This window comes from Drosophila teissieri, chromosome 3R, assembly GCF_016746235.2.
Source record: "Drosophila teissieri strain GT53w chromosome 3R, Prin_Dtei_1.1, whole genome shotgun sequence".
Taxonomy (NCBI): domain Eukaryota; kingdom Metazoa; phylum Arthropoda; class Insecta; order Diptera; family Drosophilidae; genus Drosophila; species Drosophila teissieri.
In genome coordinates this window covers 22,587,390-22,605,284 of record NC_053032.1, presented here as the reverse complement: position 1 = coordinate 22,605,284, position 17,895 = coordinate 22,587,390, and the positions used below count along the sequence as shown (strand labels likewise).

Genomic DNA, 17,895 nt, shown 5'->3' with positions numbered 1-17,895 from the left:
GGAGCATCCCAACTCTTTCCTTCGCCATTTTCCGGGCTGTTGTCAACTTCCTTAGGATCGTACCCCGAAGGACCCACGGGGGCTTGAGCCGAGAGGTGTACCTGGAACAGGAACACGTACAGCAGATATACTATCCCAAGAGCCGAGATGAAAGTTGCGTGCATTCTGGAACGCCGACTGAGTGATTCTGTTCATATTATCAGCTTGTTCATGAAAACGGAAACAATTGTGTTTTTATTTGCGAGATAGCATTCGTAATCTGTTGGCCTTCTCACATTCGATTTTTGTATTTAAAATTATACGCAGTGTATGTTAATTATTAGTCTTCACATTTAGTCACAAAACGGTCGAATATCGATGGGGATTCGAAAATGAACAGTCAGTCAGTGGACTTTGCGATTGTGCAGGAGGACATCGTGGATTCGTCTGGGTTTGAAATCATTGCTGGTTGTCTATTGAATAAAAAGAAAATATATTTATATATATTTATATCTGATTAAAAATGAAAACAAAATATTGCAGCTACTATATAATACTTTTTGCTCTCTGATGGACATAAGTCGACAAATGGAACAAATATGCATTCATTTTGTATGATTTCTTACCGTTTACGCAGTTGTGGTTGTGTTTGTGGTCGCAGTTTCTTCTGAGTTAAGTTGTGCTTTTTGGTGTGTTTTTTGGTTTCATTCTGGTGCTGCCTTTTTGAGCGGTGGTCCAAATTGGCAACCATGTTGGCGTATGTATGGACGTAGTCACCGTAGGATCGTACCCCGAAGGACCCACGGGGGCTTGTGCCGAGAGGTGTACCTGGAACAGGAACACGTACAGCAGATATGCTATCCCAAGAGCCGAGATGAAAGTTGCGTGCATTCTGGAACGCCAACTGAGTTATTCTGTTTATATAGCGTAGAAATATGATCAGTTTTTTTATGAAAACCGAAACAATTGTGCTTTTATAAATAGGGGAGAGAGCATTCGTAATCAGTTGGCCTTTTCACATTCGATTTTTGTATTTAAATGTATACGCAGTCTATGTCTATTGTTAGTTGAAATTATATATTTCTTATCATCTGCGTATTTTATTTTTTTATTTTTACATAATAAATGTTATTCCTTTTTGAGCACAATCACAGTACACAACGAAACGTTAAAGGGTGCAGGATAATGATCACTGTAATAGCGGAAGAATAGACGTACATACTGAGTGAAAAACCAAATGATTCTGAGCAAAATATATATTTTGTGGCTTATATGTAGTGCCATCGAGAGAGGAGGAAGCTCGTTTCCTGTTTTAAATGTGATGAGCGCCGTGTCTATATTTTTAATGAGAATGCAAACTTGTAAGGGGCTCGTGCCAGCAAATGTATCTGGAAGTTAGTTGTTAGCAACACGGATCGAAACGTAGCGATAAGTTTGGGCGCATCCGCAACCTATGTTTCAGCAACATGACTGTTGGCAGCAACATGCTGCGGGCTGAATGTGCTGGCAGAATGGCGGAGTGCACTATGGGGCGAACGACCACTTTTGGTGGAATAAACCCATTTTTTAAAAGTCGTTAAAAAAATTTGTTGTAAATTGAAATGTATTCAAAAAACATCAATCTATCATGTTGCGTACTTGAAATTTTAAAAGAGGGCGCCACTGTTCAGTGAACAGCTGTTTAGTCAGCTGTTTCGTTTGCGCTGCCACACCGATAACCGAAGTTTTGTTAATCGCTGAAAAATCTTTCAACTTTGAAGTGACAAAAAGTGCATAAACAAATATCAAAATTGTTACTTATAACATGAAATCCAATCCTTGTGGTTTGTAATATGTGTTTGTGATCGTCAAATGTTGAAATTAATTGTGGTGTCCCAATAATCTTCTGTAAGTTCTAACCCTAATAAAACACAACTTTTGTAGTGTATTCTAATTTTTAAATAGAGCTACAAGGTGAGTCCGGCTCTCTCCGGCTCTAAAACCTGTTATATGTTGTAGAGTTATCAATTCTTAGTATATGCTATAAGTATAAATGCACACTTTTGCACACTTTCTCCAAAATTTAACTTTTAAGGGACTAACCTCAAAGTGAAAAACAGCAAATTGTTCGAGAAATAGAAAGAAAAGACGACGAGTAATGCAAAAAATAACGCCCTTTTTAGTTGTTTTAAAGCTTTAATTCGTGGATGGCGATGAACGATAGGTGTGAAACATAAATATATTTATTACAATAAAATTCTAGTTCCGTAAATTTTAGGTTTTTTGGGAAACATTAGTTTTACAAACATATTTATGCTATTTTAAAGAAAAAAAACTGTGAAGCAAGAAGAAAAACTTTAATATTTTTTAAAAACAAGATAAGCAACCCCCAATTGTTACTTTATTGGTTTATTTAAAGATTATATTTTAAATTTTTTAGATCAAAAAATTTTTTTCTGTACACTGAAAAAAAATTTGTGTTGTTTTTTTTTGTTTGAAGGCAAAACCACGCCCATTATTCCTCAATTATATTACTATTTTTATCATGAACATAAATCAAAAAACAGAACTTAAATATGTTGCTTCGTTCTCGAGTTATTAATTAATTCCACCAAAAGTGGTCGTTCGCCCCATAGTGGAGTGGTGGAATCCCGGCCTGGAGGCTTCCAGCGTACCTGATTGCTGGCAGGCACATAGTTATCAAGAAATTTAGGCTGTAGGATTGCATGGTGCTGGCCTCTACCGACAAAAAACAACGATCACTCTTCATCGACACTGGCAACATCATGGCTAACAGAGGGTAAGTTGTTGGTTGGGATTTTAGGCTCGGTTCGGCTGATCTGATTTTTTTTGATAGCAGAGGGACTTGGGGGGCGAAAGGTGGAAAGAGCCTTATAAGCAAGGCCACTGAGGGCCGTTCCATGCAAGTTATAATGTAAATGACCCACCTTGCATACAAAGAATAGAACCGACCTAGTCGAATGTTTTTCGCAAACTAGAGAAAATAAATGATTCGCTACTAATCCGTATCTACGAGTACGAAGTATCTTTTCTTCCTGTTCCTGTTCGTTCCGACCGCTTAGCAGAATAGCAGCCCTCAGCTTCAAGCTTTTATCGCGCCTCTGAAGTTAAATAGATTTTGATTTGCATGTGCAATAGTGAACACCGAGAAAAAATACTAGGTGCACAAAGCAAGTCAAGCAAGGCGAAAGGTGGAAAGAGCCTTATAAGCAAGGCCACTGAGGGCCGTTCCATGCAAGTTATAATGTAAATGACCCACCTTGCATACAAAGAATAGAACCGACCTAGTCGAATGTTTTTCGCAAACTAGAGAAAATAAATGATTCGCTACTAATCCGTATCTACGAGTACGAAGTATCTTTTCTTCCTGTTCCTGTTCGTTCCGACCGCTTAGCAGAATAGCAGCCCTCAGCTTCAAGCTTTTATCGCGCCTCTGAAGTTAAATAGATTTTGATTTGCATGTGCAATAGAGAACACCGAGAAAAAATACTAGGTGCACAAAGCAAGTCATTTGATCATTTTTTGTATATATTTTATTTTTGCTCAGCTAAATTCAATATTTGTTTAATGTTAGGTTTAAGGTAATAAATTATTAGATTTGTTTTTGTTGAACTCGAACTGATGCAGCTTCGGTGAAATGGATGAAAGGGGTCGTTGAAAAAGTATTAAAGAACGACCATAGGTAGAGTGGGCAGCTGACCACAACTCCAATTTGCGAGTTTTATGTTTGATTCGTATTTTTTGTTCTCTCCAGTTGACACTACCTCGCGATTCATGATTGTTTTTTCGAAGCATTTGGTTTTGCAATGCATCCTCTATGAGTGAGAGCACACTGAACTCCCAGTGGTGTTTTGGGCACATCGTCCGACGCCTCGGTGACTGGGTCCATGGCTTTGAATTGGTCCTCACAGGAAAAGCAATTGTTGCTGGGATCAGTTATCCTGAGGCTGCGACAGCAGTTGATCAACAGGTCGTCCTGGCGGAGCAGGTTCTTCCGGGAATGCTCTACGTCCTCTGCGCTCGGCAGACCCTCAATCGCCACCAGACTCCAAATGATCAAGACAGGGAGAATACAAAACGCGATGCGAGCGATCATGGTGACTCCAGAAGGCAGACTGTGTGCTGAAGCAGTTGGAGTCGCATTCTTATGGCGCCTTCCTCATCCACATACAGAACACACTCAAATAAGCATCGGACATTTTATATTTTAATGTTATTAGGCTCTTTTTATGCATACATTTTGATAAGTGCATGTTGTGCAATGATTCGAGAATGAAGAGTGAGTCAGTGGACTTTGCGATTCGTGCAGGGGGACATCGTAGATTCGCTTGGGTAATGATTACTGGTAGCCTATGGAATAAAAAAGAAAATATATTTATATATATTTGATTAAAAAAAGGAGCACAAAATATTAATTTTGTATGAGACTGTGGTAAATGTCCATATATTATGTGTATAATTGTATACATGATAATAGACTTAACATGACCATACATATCAATATCATATATTGATGTATGCCAATATAATCTGGGATTGTCTGATCTGATTATTATCTTTTCTGCCTGCGTTCGCTTTACGAAGTTGAAAAGAAGAATAAATATTGAAACTATATAAGTGCTTTGCTTAATTGATGCTGGATATATACATATATGATTATATATGATATATAGATGATAATATCAAAAGATTCCTTACCCTTTAAGCAGTTGTAGTTGTATTTGTGGTCGCAGTTCATTCCGATTTCAGTTGTGCTTTTAATTTTTTATTTGGTTTTTCGTTTCATTCTGGTGCTTTTCGTATCTCGTTGATCCATCCAATCTGGTGGATGTTTTGGAACAAGAAAAGTCTTTCCGACGCCTTTTTCCGGGGTGTTGTCAACCATCCTAGGATCGTACTCCGAAGGACCCACGGGGGCTTGAGCCGTGAGGTGTAGATGGAACATGAACACGTACAGCAGAAATAGTATCCCAAGAGCCGAGATAAAAGTTGCGTGCATTCTGGAAAGCCGACTGAGTGATTCTGTTCATATGATCAGCTTGTTTATGAAATCGGAAACAAATCTGTTTTGTTGGAGAGAGAGCATTCGAGGCTCTCTATTTTGGGAGTGATGACTGGTAATCAGTTGGCATTCTCACATTCCATTTTTGAATTTAAAATGATTCGCAGTATATGTTATTCATTAGTCATTAATAGTCACATATGTATATCTTATTGTCTCGGTATTTTATTTGTATATATTAAATGTTATTCCTTTTTGAGCACAGTCACAGTACACAATCATCATACACGTTAAACGATCATTTTTTTATTTATACATTTAATACACATTTAAAGGAGCATTTACATTTTACGAAATGTAAACTGACCGGTATTTTTGCTTCCTGTTTAATCTCTTGCACTTATCTGTATCTTTAACCTGTATTTTGTTCCCATGGAGAAAAACCCAAAGCGTCCAAATTGCTGGGTTTCTCTGGGGTGAGATTTAGGTGTTCAGGGTTGAACTCCGATGGGGGCGCGGTAGGGTGGCTTAAAATATATCCAAGGAACAGGATAATGATCCCAATAATAGCGGCAGAATTGCGGGAGGCGTACATTCTGAGCGAAAAACCAAATGATTCTGAGCAAAATATATATTTTCCGACTTATATATGCCAACGAAAGAAAATGAATGCCCTAAAATTAATACTTTGGCAGAAAAATATGTGAGAAATAGTTTGAATCATTAATTGGAAGCTCGTTTCCTGTTTTAAAATTGATTTGATTCTGAATCATCTGCTCCAAACTCATTGCTATGATGCCATTGAGAAATTCTATATATTTTTTTAACCTGAATGGGCACTTGAAAGAGATTTTAAAATTGAAAGAAATGAATTTTAGCCTAGACAAATCGGAGCCATCATGGTCAACCCATAGCTCTGGTGGGACCTCTGAACTTTGTTGGTCGGGCGGTGATAAATGCGTTTGGTGTCAGGAAACACTTAACCCAAAACTTCCTGTACGAAACGCAGTTTGGGGGGTTCGAAGATGTCGCGCTGTCAACAATTAATTTGTCCTCACACACGCACGCATCCTTGACATCCTACGCATCCTTTTTGCCGGAGTTGCACGAGGAGTATGTGCCTTCAACCCTCAGTCCTGAGTACCCATTCTTAATACATTGGCCACAAGGTATTTTAATATCGATTGGAAGCTTGCATCGCATTCATAGATACAACCGACTGTTCCGAGAATTAATAATTGAGATTAATAGACTATGCAATGGACTAAGCTTTGAAAATAATAACTAGTTTTTAATGCCATTTATTGGTAAAACTTGTATGTTCATATTCTAAGCCTTTAACTCGTATGTATTATTTAATAAAATAATTATTGAATAGTGTATGAATATTATAGTAACTTTTTGTAACTTAACTGGTTGGCATGCAACCTATAAGTCCTCCAGGGTATCCCTAGCCTGATTAACCAAAGGTGTCCTTGTGGGTCATAAATTCAGTGCCACACGAAGGTGACTTTTCACCCCGTCTCGTCTGCTTGGCTGTGTCTCACTTACTCATTTACCTTTCCGCCCGGAATCGCTGACCAAGCGGCAAATATGCCTTAATATTCCGAATGGACCCGGAAAACTCAAGTGTGGGCTCCTTGTGCAATTGTCCAAGTATTTCGAGATTACAACTCCCATTTCCTGCTGCTCCTGTTGTTTGTCGCTTCTGCCTGTGTTTATGTCTCTGTCGTGTTTTCGTTTCGTTTCGTTTCGGTTTTGCTGTGTTTCTGTTTTTGAAATATTAACGACGCCCTTTTGCTGTTTTTTGGGCCACCCGCCTGGCTCCCCAGCACCTCAGTTCATAACTTTGCTTTCAAGTGTTTGGGCCTGCATTTTATGTATTTGCCGGTATTATCTTTTAACAATGGATACGCATCCGTACGCTACGAAAGTTGGTATGTAAATATGGACATATGCGTACAGACTGGGCTGAAAAATATGGCAAAGCTGTTAAATAGTTAATACTTTTACTTCCCCGCATGACATATACGAAAATAATATATCTAGCTTATTTGAGTAGCATCTGAACAGCTATTATTTGTACTAAGATTTTTAAGTTAATGTCAGAATAATTTTAAAATTTTTTTTCGCATTTTTGCAATATTTTTTAAATTGCTCGAAGCAATTTCCCAGCTCCATTAACTCAGGCATTCCTTTGCCGTCAACAAAAACTGGTAGTTATATCCTTTGGTCTTCTGTGTCGCAAATGTGAAATTACGAATATGGGCAGGGAAAAACACGTGGCAGATTTTCAGTATCCGCGTTTCGTCGCCGAGCCTTTGACAAATCCACAAATCCAGCTACTAAACAGCAGTTTTTTATGCCCTCCGGCCAGTAACCATTTGCCTATGCGGAGCACAAACAAAAAAAACCAGTATAAAGTAGTTGGACTTTTTATTTTTTTGGCCCGTGATTATTTGTTGTTCGGAAAACGTCTACATTGTTGGAATTCCTTTTGTGAAAATTTCTACGTGACATAAAGGCGTAATCAGTTACGTCTTCTCACATTCGATTTTTGTATTTAACATTATACCAAGTCTATGTTTATTATAAGTTTAAATCATATATTTCTAATCGCTTCGTAATTAAGCAATTAAAGAAGGAATTGTCTAACTTTCTCCTCTGTTTTTTTGACCGTCTGCGAATATCGAGTTTTTTTTATTTTATTTGTACATAATAAATATTATTCCTATTTGAGCACAAACACAATGAACAACGAATCGTTAACGGATACTTTTTTTATTAATACATTTAATATGCTTTAATGAGGCATTTAAACATTAAAAAAATATCTTAAACTACTTCCAGATTTCATACTACTCTTCCCTCGAATTTTGTTCCCAAGGATGGTAAGAAAAGAGAATGGCGCGTTTCTCTCGGGAAGTATTTTCCAGTTTTTCAGGGTCGAATATCCATGAGGGCACGATGGGTTGGCTTGAAATATATCCAAGGAGCAGGATTATGATCCCAATAATAGCGGCAGAATAGCGGCAGGCGAACATTCTGAGCGAATAACCAAATGATTCTGAGAAAAATATATTTTTGCGGCTTATATATGCCAACGAGAGATAGTAAATACACTAAACAAACAAAATTGTGAAATAATTCGACTCATTAAAAGATAGCGGCGTTTCCTGTTTTTAAATTGATTAGATTCTGAATCATTTGCCTAAAACTCATTGTTATGATGTAATGAGCAGATTTTCTATATCCGCGTTTCTTCGCCGAGCCTTTGAAAAATCAACAAATCCAGCTACTAAACAGCAGTTTTTTATGCACTCCGGCCAGTAACCATTTGCCTATGCGAAGCACAAGCCAAAAAAAACGAGTATAAAGTAGTTGGACTTTCTAATTTTTTTTGCACCCTGATTATTTGCTGTAGGGAAAACGTCTACATTGTTGGCATTCCTTTTGTGAAAATTGCCACGTGACATAAAGGCGTAATCAGTTATGCCTTCTCACATTCGATTTTTGTATTTAACATTATACTAAATCTATGTTTCTTATTATTTTAATCATATACTTCTTATCGCTTCGTGATTAAGCAATTAAAACTTTCTCCTCTGTTTTTTTGACCGTCTGCGAATATCGAGTTGCTAAGATGTCCGCGTATTTTATTTTTACATAATAAATATTATTCCTTATTAAACACAAACACAATGAACAACAAATCGTTAAAGGATCATTTTTTATTAATAGTACATTCAATACACTTTTAAAGAGGCATTTTCAATTTACGAAATCTGTTAACCTGTCTGGTATTTTGGCTTCCTGTTTAATACTACTCTTCTCTCAAAGAGTTGAATTTTTTTTGCTAAACTCGAATTCCCATGGATAACGGGGAGCAAAGATATAGGCGCGTTTCTCTCGGGAAGTATTTTCCAGTTTTTCAGGGTCGAATATCCATGAGGGCACGATGGGTTGGCTTGAAATATATCCAACGAGCAGGATTATGATCCCAATAATAGCGGCAGAATAGCGGCAGGCGAACATTCTGAGCGATTAACCAAATGATTCTGAGAAAAATATATTTTTGCGGCTTATATATGCCAACGAGAGATAGTAAATGCACTAATGTTAATTCTCTGGCAATCAACATTGTGAAATAATTCGAATCATTAAAAGATAGCGGCGTTTCCTCTTGTGAAATTAATTAGATTCTAAATCATTTGTCTAAAACTCATTGTTATGATGTAATGAGCAGATTTTCAGTATCCGCGTTTCGTCGCCGAGCCTTTGAAAAATCAACAAATTCAGCTACTAAACAGCAGTTTTTTATGCACTCCGGCCAGTAACCATTTGCCTATGCGAAGCACAAGCCAAAAAAAACGAGTATAAAGTAGTTGGACTTTCTAATTTTTTTTTGCACCCTGATTATTTGCTATAGGGAAAACGTCTACATTGTTGGCATTCCTTTTGCGAAAATTGCCACGTGACACAAAGGCGTCTGGAGCACATACAGAATGCGCCTTTTATTGGCCAGCTCCACCGAATGTGAGTTGGGGATTTGGCTGCGATGGGTTTTTGGCCTGGTGGTGGCAATGGCAATGGCGATGACGATGGCGATGGCAATGGGTGTGGTGCTGGCCAAAACACAATAGGCCCGAAAATGACGTTGCAACAATTAATGTGAACAGTTTTGCAGTCGTCGTCGACGCTGTCGTCGTTGTTTGGCCGTGATTTATAACGTGCATAAAATTTGCGGTCCCTGGCAAAGCACCTAGCCAACCAAAATGCCAGAGCCCCAAAAATTTGTCAAAGGGCATCACGAATGGAGCTGAGGCCCCCAAAGGAGCTAGTTCGGTTCGTGGTTGATAAACTGATTGGGATTGGAGGTAACATATTCATTCCTTGCGCCATTTGAGGCTAGTTCTTGTATGCAACCAGATGAATTAATATACTCGTAGTTCTTATTTAAAAAATTATTTATAAAATAAATATAAAATAATAGCCATTTAAGGCTAGTTCTTGTATGCAACAATTATGAATTTAATATAATAATATAAAATATAATATAATTCCTATTTAAAAACTATTTATAAAAATATCAAAATATTGTGTTCCTAATAAACTACTTTACTACTTTATGTAAGCTGATAATAAACTTAACATTAATACCATTTTCTTTGAGCATAAAGAGCATGCCATTGGAAACCCGAGAAAATTGCAGGATAATGTTTAATAAATTAAATTAAAATATTAACTTCGATCAGCTTAATAATTATTTAGCATTTTTCTGCTGGTGTATCTCTAGTTCAAAAGAGCCAGCGAAGTTACAACTCTAATGCGAGTGCCTTTTGTGGTTTTGGGACACTGGAGTTACCACGCCCCAGTTGGTAATTTATTGATAGTTGGCCGTTTCATGCGCTTCTAATAAGCCGACCCTTCTCGCAGGACCTCCGCCCATTTGAGTCCTTGCTGTCTGTGGGGGCGCATATTTGAGAACTATTTGCATTGCGTGATAATTTATGTGGCGAATACAAATTACATAATCGTTTGGCCGTTTATGCAAATTAATTGAAAACTTCATTCCCAATGCAAACTCGATGCTCTCCAACACCAGCCATATATTTTTATTTTCCTTTTCTTTTTCAATTTCCATTCTTTTTTCTCCACAAATCTTTGCATCACGTTTGCTGTTCGCTTTGCCTGGCTTTTCCAGTTCCCATTTGGCCTTTTGCAGTCGGTGCAATTTTTTTTTCTTTCCAATTTACAATAAAATTCAATAAGGTGTTGGGGATGGACTTAATGGAGATTGAGTGACAGTAACTGCCAAATGTGTTCCGGAGCTCTATACGCGTACTACCCGTATTTGTGTTTGTAATGCAATTTTATGTGTACTCGTGTATATTATATATGTATATATTGGCTCGTGTGTGTGAGTGTGTGTGGGCTTTACCCTTTTGCAAATCTAAGTCTGTTGTGTTTTTCCTTTGGAAATAACTGCTTGGAAAAGCCGTGTGTTGACATGTCCGACGTCTCAAATTGAATTGGAAAAGTTTGGCAAGACCTTGAGTCAAATTTAATTTTTCACCTTTCGAAAGCGATTTTATTGCATTCCATATTTCTACAAAAATTTGTAAGAGTAAAGGTTTGTTTTATATGAAAATTTAAGTTGTTAAGTTGTGTTCATACCAAAAGTTGGCTGTAAAAAAAAGCTAGCAAATGGTGAAAAATAATTTAAAGCGAAATGTCTGCAGACCAGCAATTTAATATTCATGCATAAAAATGTGCTTTTCCTGCATCTACCACTGCATCTGTGAAGCACGAGGACTTTTAACACGCATACGCACTGTTGCACTCGCATAAAGCATAATGTCTTTAGTCCCTACTCACTTGGAGAGTTTTTTAATTTCAAAAACTAGCAAATATAACAAATTGCAAGTGCGGTACAACAAAAAAGAAAAAAATAGACGGAGATAAAGGTTCGAGTGGATTTTACCACCAGTTCCACCAGCCGCTGCACAATCAGCAAAAGGCAGCCAGCTATGAACAAAAGTTAAACAGACAAAACAAAGTGCAAAGTGAAGGCGGGTGGCTCCTGCAGTTGACATTTATAAATTTCACACGCAGGGCGCGTGAAATGGCATCGCCGTTTTAAAGTTGAAACATTTGCGTAATTAGCAGGCGACTTTTCCGTTCGCTGGTTAGAGTGCTGCCAGCCCGAAGGTGCAACACCATATAGCCACAGAAAAAAGTCCTGCGAGCTCCATGAGAACAAGTCGAGGGAACAACTTTAAGTGTTGGCGCAAATTGCCTTCCAAGAACTTAATTAAATTGTAACCGTTTCTCCATTTTGTACACCCCCTACTCGCTGATTAAAAGGGTATGCTCAACACGCTGAAAAGTAGGTAGTGAGTTTTTCCATTCCATTTACTGCATAAATCTGAATCATTAGACTAGTGAAATGGGTAAATGAACTTCTGCATTTCCCCTCTGTTGAGTAACGGGTATCAGATAGTCGACTATTGATTTCATAGCTTTTTCCACACTGTCGGCGTGTTCGTTTTTTTTTTGTTTGTTGGCCCTGTTGGCTTTTGGCCAAATGCATGTTTGCAAACTGAAGCGGCTGACAATTAACTAATGTCAGCCGCACAAAGTTTCGTTCGGAGATGTGGGTGGCTTTTGGACTTATGACTCTGTGTTACTTCATTTGGAAATTGCAAAAACAAGAAAGAAATTTAACTCAACTCAAATGAAATCATAAATAGTATTGATTGTGGAGTTTTTAACATTTAAAATGTATCAAACTATTTCTTAGTACTAAACGGTGTAATGCCATATAATAAACTTATTCTCGTTATTCGGTAATAAAGTGCCACTTCATGGAAGTTCCTCATTTGTCATTTAATCGCATTACGCGACATCACTCAGCAATCCACTGACATCTGTCTGTTATATTGTGCGTAAAGTCAACCGATAAGCGAACTGTTTTTTTTTGGTTTTTACCAGTAAGTGAGCGTTATCAATCGCGAAATGTCCTGCGAAATCATCAGCATAATGGTCGTTGGCCGGCATCACGTTTGTCGCTTTATGGCGTCTGCTTATGAGCATTATATCTGCATTGTCACCTTGTTGGCCATTTAACATGAACGGGGCGTCCTTTGCCTTCCAATTCCGAATCCTGGCACACCCTCTCCCCGCCGCTCCCCCCACCCCTTATCTGCGCCAGTCGTATTCCGCTTTACCGGCGGTTTAAGGACATCGCTGTCATCGTTACAGTTACGGCCACTCCCCCCATTTTCCCATTTTCCGACCTCCCATGTCGTGTTGTTCGCGCTGAAGGAAAAAACCTCGATTCGCTTGGTACTTTTTTCGATAGATTCACTTTCCGTGGGTTCAGGGCGAGGATTTTGCCCTTGTGAGCTATTCAATTAGTGGATGCGACTACAGTGAACCCATGTGGGCTTTACTGTAGTTACAAAGTGGAAAATGTATCCTATGTAATCAAGTGGATACAACTAAGTAAGCACTAGCATTCATAGACTATTAATTGATATAAAAAGTATGATTCTTAATTACAAACTAGTTCTGTTGTCCGTTTTATTAACCATTTTCTACCCTATTTTATTTTAATGCTTTTGCAATGAGTTTATTATTTTTTCTGACTGTACGCGATGGTAGATCAGCCAGTGAGCGAATAATTCGGTCCAAACAAGCTTCGCAGTCCTCCTAACGTGCTCATTTGAGTGGAATCACTTAATGGTTTTATGCGCTTATCATTATCATCCCAGAACGACTAGGACTCCAACGGCCAGGACACCAGCGAGGGGCGGAGGGGGGAGGTGGGAGTGCGGGGAAACAATGGCCAGGACGAGGGATACAGACGGAACAGGACGATGCGCCGCCGTTGATTCAATCAAATTTGTGTGCTTGTTCGCGGGCATTTTTATCTGGCGGATGTTTGGCTCGCTGTCAGCGCTAAAAATGTTTGCGCCTCGTCATTGTTTTAATGCGAAACACAAAACACACGCACACATACACACACACAACACACTCCACACTCAACAACACACAATGCGATTGCTGGGCCTAATGTTTCACTTTTCGGAGCGTGACGGTGAAAGGTGAAAGGTCGCCGGCCCACAAAAATAAGGAAGTAATATGTCGCCGCCATGGCCATCGAAACCAGACGAGGGGTGGTTCTTCACTGAGCTCGTCCTGCTGCGAGTAAAGTGCACAGCGAAAAATATTTAAATAAAACAGAGATTCCAGAAAACAATTTATTGCAGCATCTTACGGTATCTTACAGAAATAGATAGATTTTTAGTCAAATTTATCATTTGAGACTCAAACTGCAGCGCTGTATATCTCCAGTGTGAAATTCAGACCGTGATTTCGTTTGGATCTGAAACCAATCACGGCAAACTTGCCAGGTGGTCCTCCTTCGAGCAGCGAAGCTGTTCCTCCATTCGATTCACTGTGATCGGTGATCACAATGGCGCTCAATTTGAAAGGCTAATTGGAAAACTAATGAATTTGTGGCTAAATTAGCTATTGAGTGCTCTTACCTGAGGCTTAAAGTGAACTTTTCTTGTGACGACGCGCAGAAACTTTTTGGACTCTACAATTTCCTCCTTGTGTATTAATTTGGCACCTGGTTTCAATACCCCAAAGCTTGTAGTGCCATCGTGGCTAGCAAATACCACACTTACTACTGCCACAATTGCAATTGCCACAAAAATACTATTAATAGAATGCGACATGATTACTCAGAGGCTGATCGAAAAATGAGTAAAGTCGAAATAGCTGTCCTATTTCTAGTAACGCTTATTCACATACAATAATCATGTTAGTCACAGTTTAACACTATTGGGCATCATTTTAAAATGAACAAGAATTTCGGTTTAGTAATGAAGACAGAGACTTTTGTGTTTACTTTAAAACTTTGTTATTGCTATAAATTTTGAGATTAAAGTTTATGTTATGGTTACTTCTAGCCGACAATCGAATGGAGCAGTACACATTATTTGGGCCACCTTCGAGCAGACTTCCCTCGGCGCCAAACGTGGATTTATCATAGTTTGTTAGTACAATGGCACTAATAACTCTCGGATCGCTCTGGGAAAATATATTAATCATCATCAATTGAATCGCCAATTGACTGCTAGTCACCTTTTGTGTATAGTGAAACTTGTGCGACACTTTGGCTCTTTTTCTTCCCTGGACGAATATGTCCTGGCTGAGCAGTAGAATATCCGATTTCTTCCAGTGTCCAATAGTTGCAACATGCTCGGCGTTTCCCATATTGAGTGTCAAGCAAAGGAGAAATATCAAACCAATAGTAAATTGCCATAGAGACTTCAGCAGTTTCATTTTATAACTTGTAAAATTTATAACGAAATTTGAGAAATTTTAATTTACATTTTTAGAACCAAACGTTTTCTTTAGTGAATTCCAGTTTAGTTATCAGTAATCGGGAAGCTGAACCGTGGATAATTTTATTTAACGCTTAAAAACATTGTTATAAAATTAAGCTGTATATACAAATTGGGTATGTTTTAGTCGAGCTCTATTTGATTTTTACTACTCATTTTTATCTGGCTTTTGCTGTCCTTTTGTCAGCTTTTCAGCTTCGGAGTTTCGCCCCCTTTTCTTCATTACATTTCAACCCTCTTGGCTGCTGTCACTGCCATTGAACCGCATTTGTTTAAAAGATTGATGACCAACAATTGACTGCAGGCCCGCATCCTTCCGCCCCCCGCTTTTTTTTTTGTATCTTTTTTTTTTGTTTGCCCGCTCCTGCTCCTGACATAATGTGCTCAATATTTATGAGCCGCAGATCCGGAGAGACACTTCAAGTTTCCCGTAATCGAAGAAGAGCAATGAGCACGGCCATGACCTGTAAAACTTGCGGAATGATTTCATTAATTTAATGTACAACAATGTGACTTGTCACTTGTCAACTTTTTGGTCGGAACCTGGCCGAGGGGGTAAATCAGTTCATATTAGTCTAATGCCCCGAGGGGGGATAAAACTCACTTAGTGCCGAGAAAAGTTTGCCGACAACATGTCATTGATTTCATACACGCTGCATGCCCAGGACTGAGGAGTCAGGGACTCAGAACTCAGGACTCAGGACACAAAAAGGACAGGACAAGGATCTTAAAAAGTGCCGCATGCAGGCAACGATGCATCATCATGGTTGTCAGCCACATTTACTCGACATTTAACTTATGCCAAGTGCAGATGCGATGGAGACGACGGACACGAGCAGGAAAACTGGAGGAAAGGATGTGAAAGGACGTAATTCTCTAATAGAAAGGCTGAGGTTCTGAGCATAATGAATAGCGACGAACTAGTTACTAGTTGAAAAAGTAGCGTTTACTATTTAAGGAAATTTTCATACCATTTCCCAAATGAATCATCTGCGGATTAAAGATCCTTCCTTCCTGCCAAACACATTTCCCGAGCAAATAAGCCATTCCGGAAGAACAAATTAAGGATGCGCAATCGACACCCTAAATAACTCAGTCAGCTACTTTATCACCCGGAGAGATATTGCCATCCCCAACTCGGGAAAATTGGAAAGAACCCGCGTGCCAAACTAATGACAGACCACCCGAACACCCTACCAATGGCCGTACAAACGATATTACGACAGACTTTTACGGCACTTTTCATTAGCAGCCACACTTGCCGTTGTCGCGGGGAGCCGGAAACTTTCTTTTGTGTCCGGAAAATGTCTTGGATCTGGTCGCAGTGTCTTATTTTCCACACACCACACACACACACCCCTAGTGGGAGTTATTAACCCTTAACCACACGTTACCATTTATAACCCGAACAAAGTGAACCGAGCGCGTTAAGCTGACAATGGCAACAAATTTTTTTTCTCGTTTTTGTCGTCTATTGTGCCCGGAATCTGGTGGCAGCCACCATTCAATTGTGGTGGTACTTTTTCCTCTTTGTCTGCGGTTTATGGCCTTTAATTCGTTCTGAGCCTCGATTCTTAAGGGTGCCCAAGTGGATTTCGCACTGACAATACCGGATATTGTGTGCTAATTGCCAGCCGAAAAATTCGACATTTTGCGAGCGAACATTTCCTTTGCATTTAATTGAGAAAAATAATGAATCATTTCGGATTTGTATTCATTTAAAACACTTCCGTTGAGCTATATATAAAATAAGTGATAATAAGTGCATATTTTAATATATTTATTTGTTTTATTTTTACATTTCAAATGAGAAAAATAATTCATCATTTCGGATTTGTATACATTTAAAACACTTCCGTTGAGCTATATATAAATTAAGTGATAGGAAGTGTATATTTTAATATATATATTTTTTAATTTTAATATATATATTCTTCTTCATTGCCTTGACACTTGTTGATAATAGAAAGAAGTACTTTTGAGGTAGGTATTTAAGGTAGGTGATTTAAAATTTCCAGCTGATAACCAATTAAAGTATGCGATAGTTCGAGAGGCCAATTTGATTATGTTAAGTACTGATAGGGCCAAGTTTTCCGTGGGTATATAAACTGATCGGCGATAGCGGCTCAGAAAATAATAGTTAATTTAACACTAAAATGAAAGCCATCACCGTTTGCCTTCTGGTTCTGGTATCGGCCACTTGTCTGCTGACTACTCGGGTAAGTTTTCAGAGTAAATAAATTTAACTTTTATAAAATAAATATTACTTTGTTTCAGGCCAATTCCATAGATTTACTGGACGAAAACCTGGACTATGAACTCGACTTTGAATCGGAATTGGAGCAGTTGCTGGATGCACTGGACAATGACACCGACTACATGGATGTGGAGGCACAGGGCTTCATTAAAACCTGCCGCAAAATCCTTCGCAAGGCTTTGAAAACTGTGCGCGGAACCAACTGCATCATCAAGGAAGTGACTAACATCCTGAGTGCCTGCACCAGCTATGTGGATGCCATTGATGACTGTGGCACTGCCATTCCCAAGGATGTGGCCAAGATCGCGGACTCCGTTAAGCAGATCATCAAAATCAGCGATGATATTCTGCATCTGCATTCGAAACTATGTGCCACAGATGAATCCGGTGGCTCGTTCATCAAAAACTCGTCCAAATGCTTTTGGAAATTGTTCAAGGCATCGATGAAGCTGACCCGAAAGATCAATAAGACCCTGAAACTGATTGCCAAGTTGCCAGCTGATACCAGTTCCTGCTTCGTAAATGCCACCAATACGGTCACGGCTTCCTTTAACTCTTTTCTGCCCAACATCGATGTCTGCATCGAGTCTATGTAGATTTTGTATAAATAATAACTAAAAGTATTATAACAAGCAAAAATTCAAAGAGTTTGTGATTTAATTCTATTTAATGTGTTTATATTATACATTTATGATTAGATAGCTGAAGTTGTTTTAATTAAGTTTCCGTAAGTGGTA

At 38.7% G+C, this 17,895-nt stretch overlaps 2 protein-coding genes and 1 pseudogene across 2 annotated transcripts; 2 read left to right on the top strand and 1 right to left on the bottom strand.

Annotated features, from left to right (window-relative positions):
* Positions 1-13,732: 13,732 nt before the first annotated feature.
* On the bottom strand, positions 13,733-14,257 carry LOC122621553 (probable salivary secreted peptide). The gene is made up of 2 exons (XM_043799461.1): positions 14,035-14,257; positions 13,733-13,981 (listed from the first exon to the last, which is right to left on the bottom strand). Exons 1-2 carry the CDS (start codon positions 14,227-14,229, stop codon positions 13,814-13,816), a joined length of 363 nt encoding a protein of 120 aa, XP_043655396.1. The 5' UTR covers positions 14,230-14,257; the 3' UTR covers positions 13,733-13,813.
* A 95-nt stretch (positions 14,258-14,352) lies between these two features.
* LOC122618923 lies at positions 14,353-14,872 on the top strand (annotated as a pseudogene).
* A 2,119-nt stretch (positions 14,873-16,991) lies between these two features.
* On the top strand, positions 16,992-17,823 carry LOC122620278. Its single transcript, XM_043797663.1, has 2 exons — positions 16,992-17,120; positions 17,179-17,823. Exons 1-2 carry the CDS (start codon positions 17,058-17,060, stop codon positions 17,752-17,754), a joined length of 639 nt encoding a protein of 212 aa, XP_043653598.1. The 5' UTR covers positions 16,992-17,057; the 3' UTR covers positions 17,755-17,823.
* Positions 17,824-17,895: the final 72 nt, after the last annotated feature.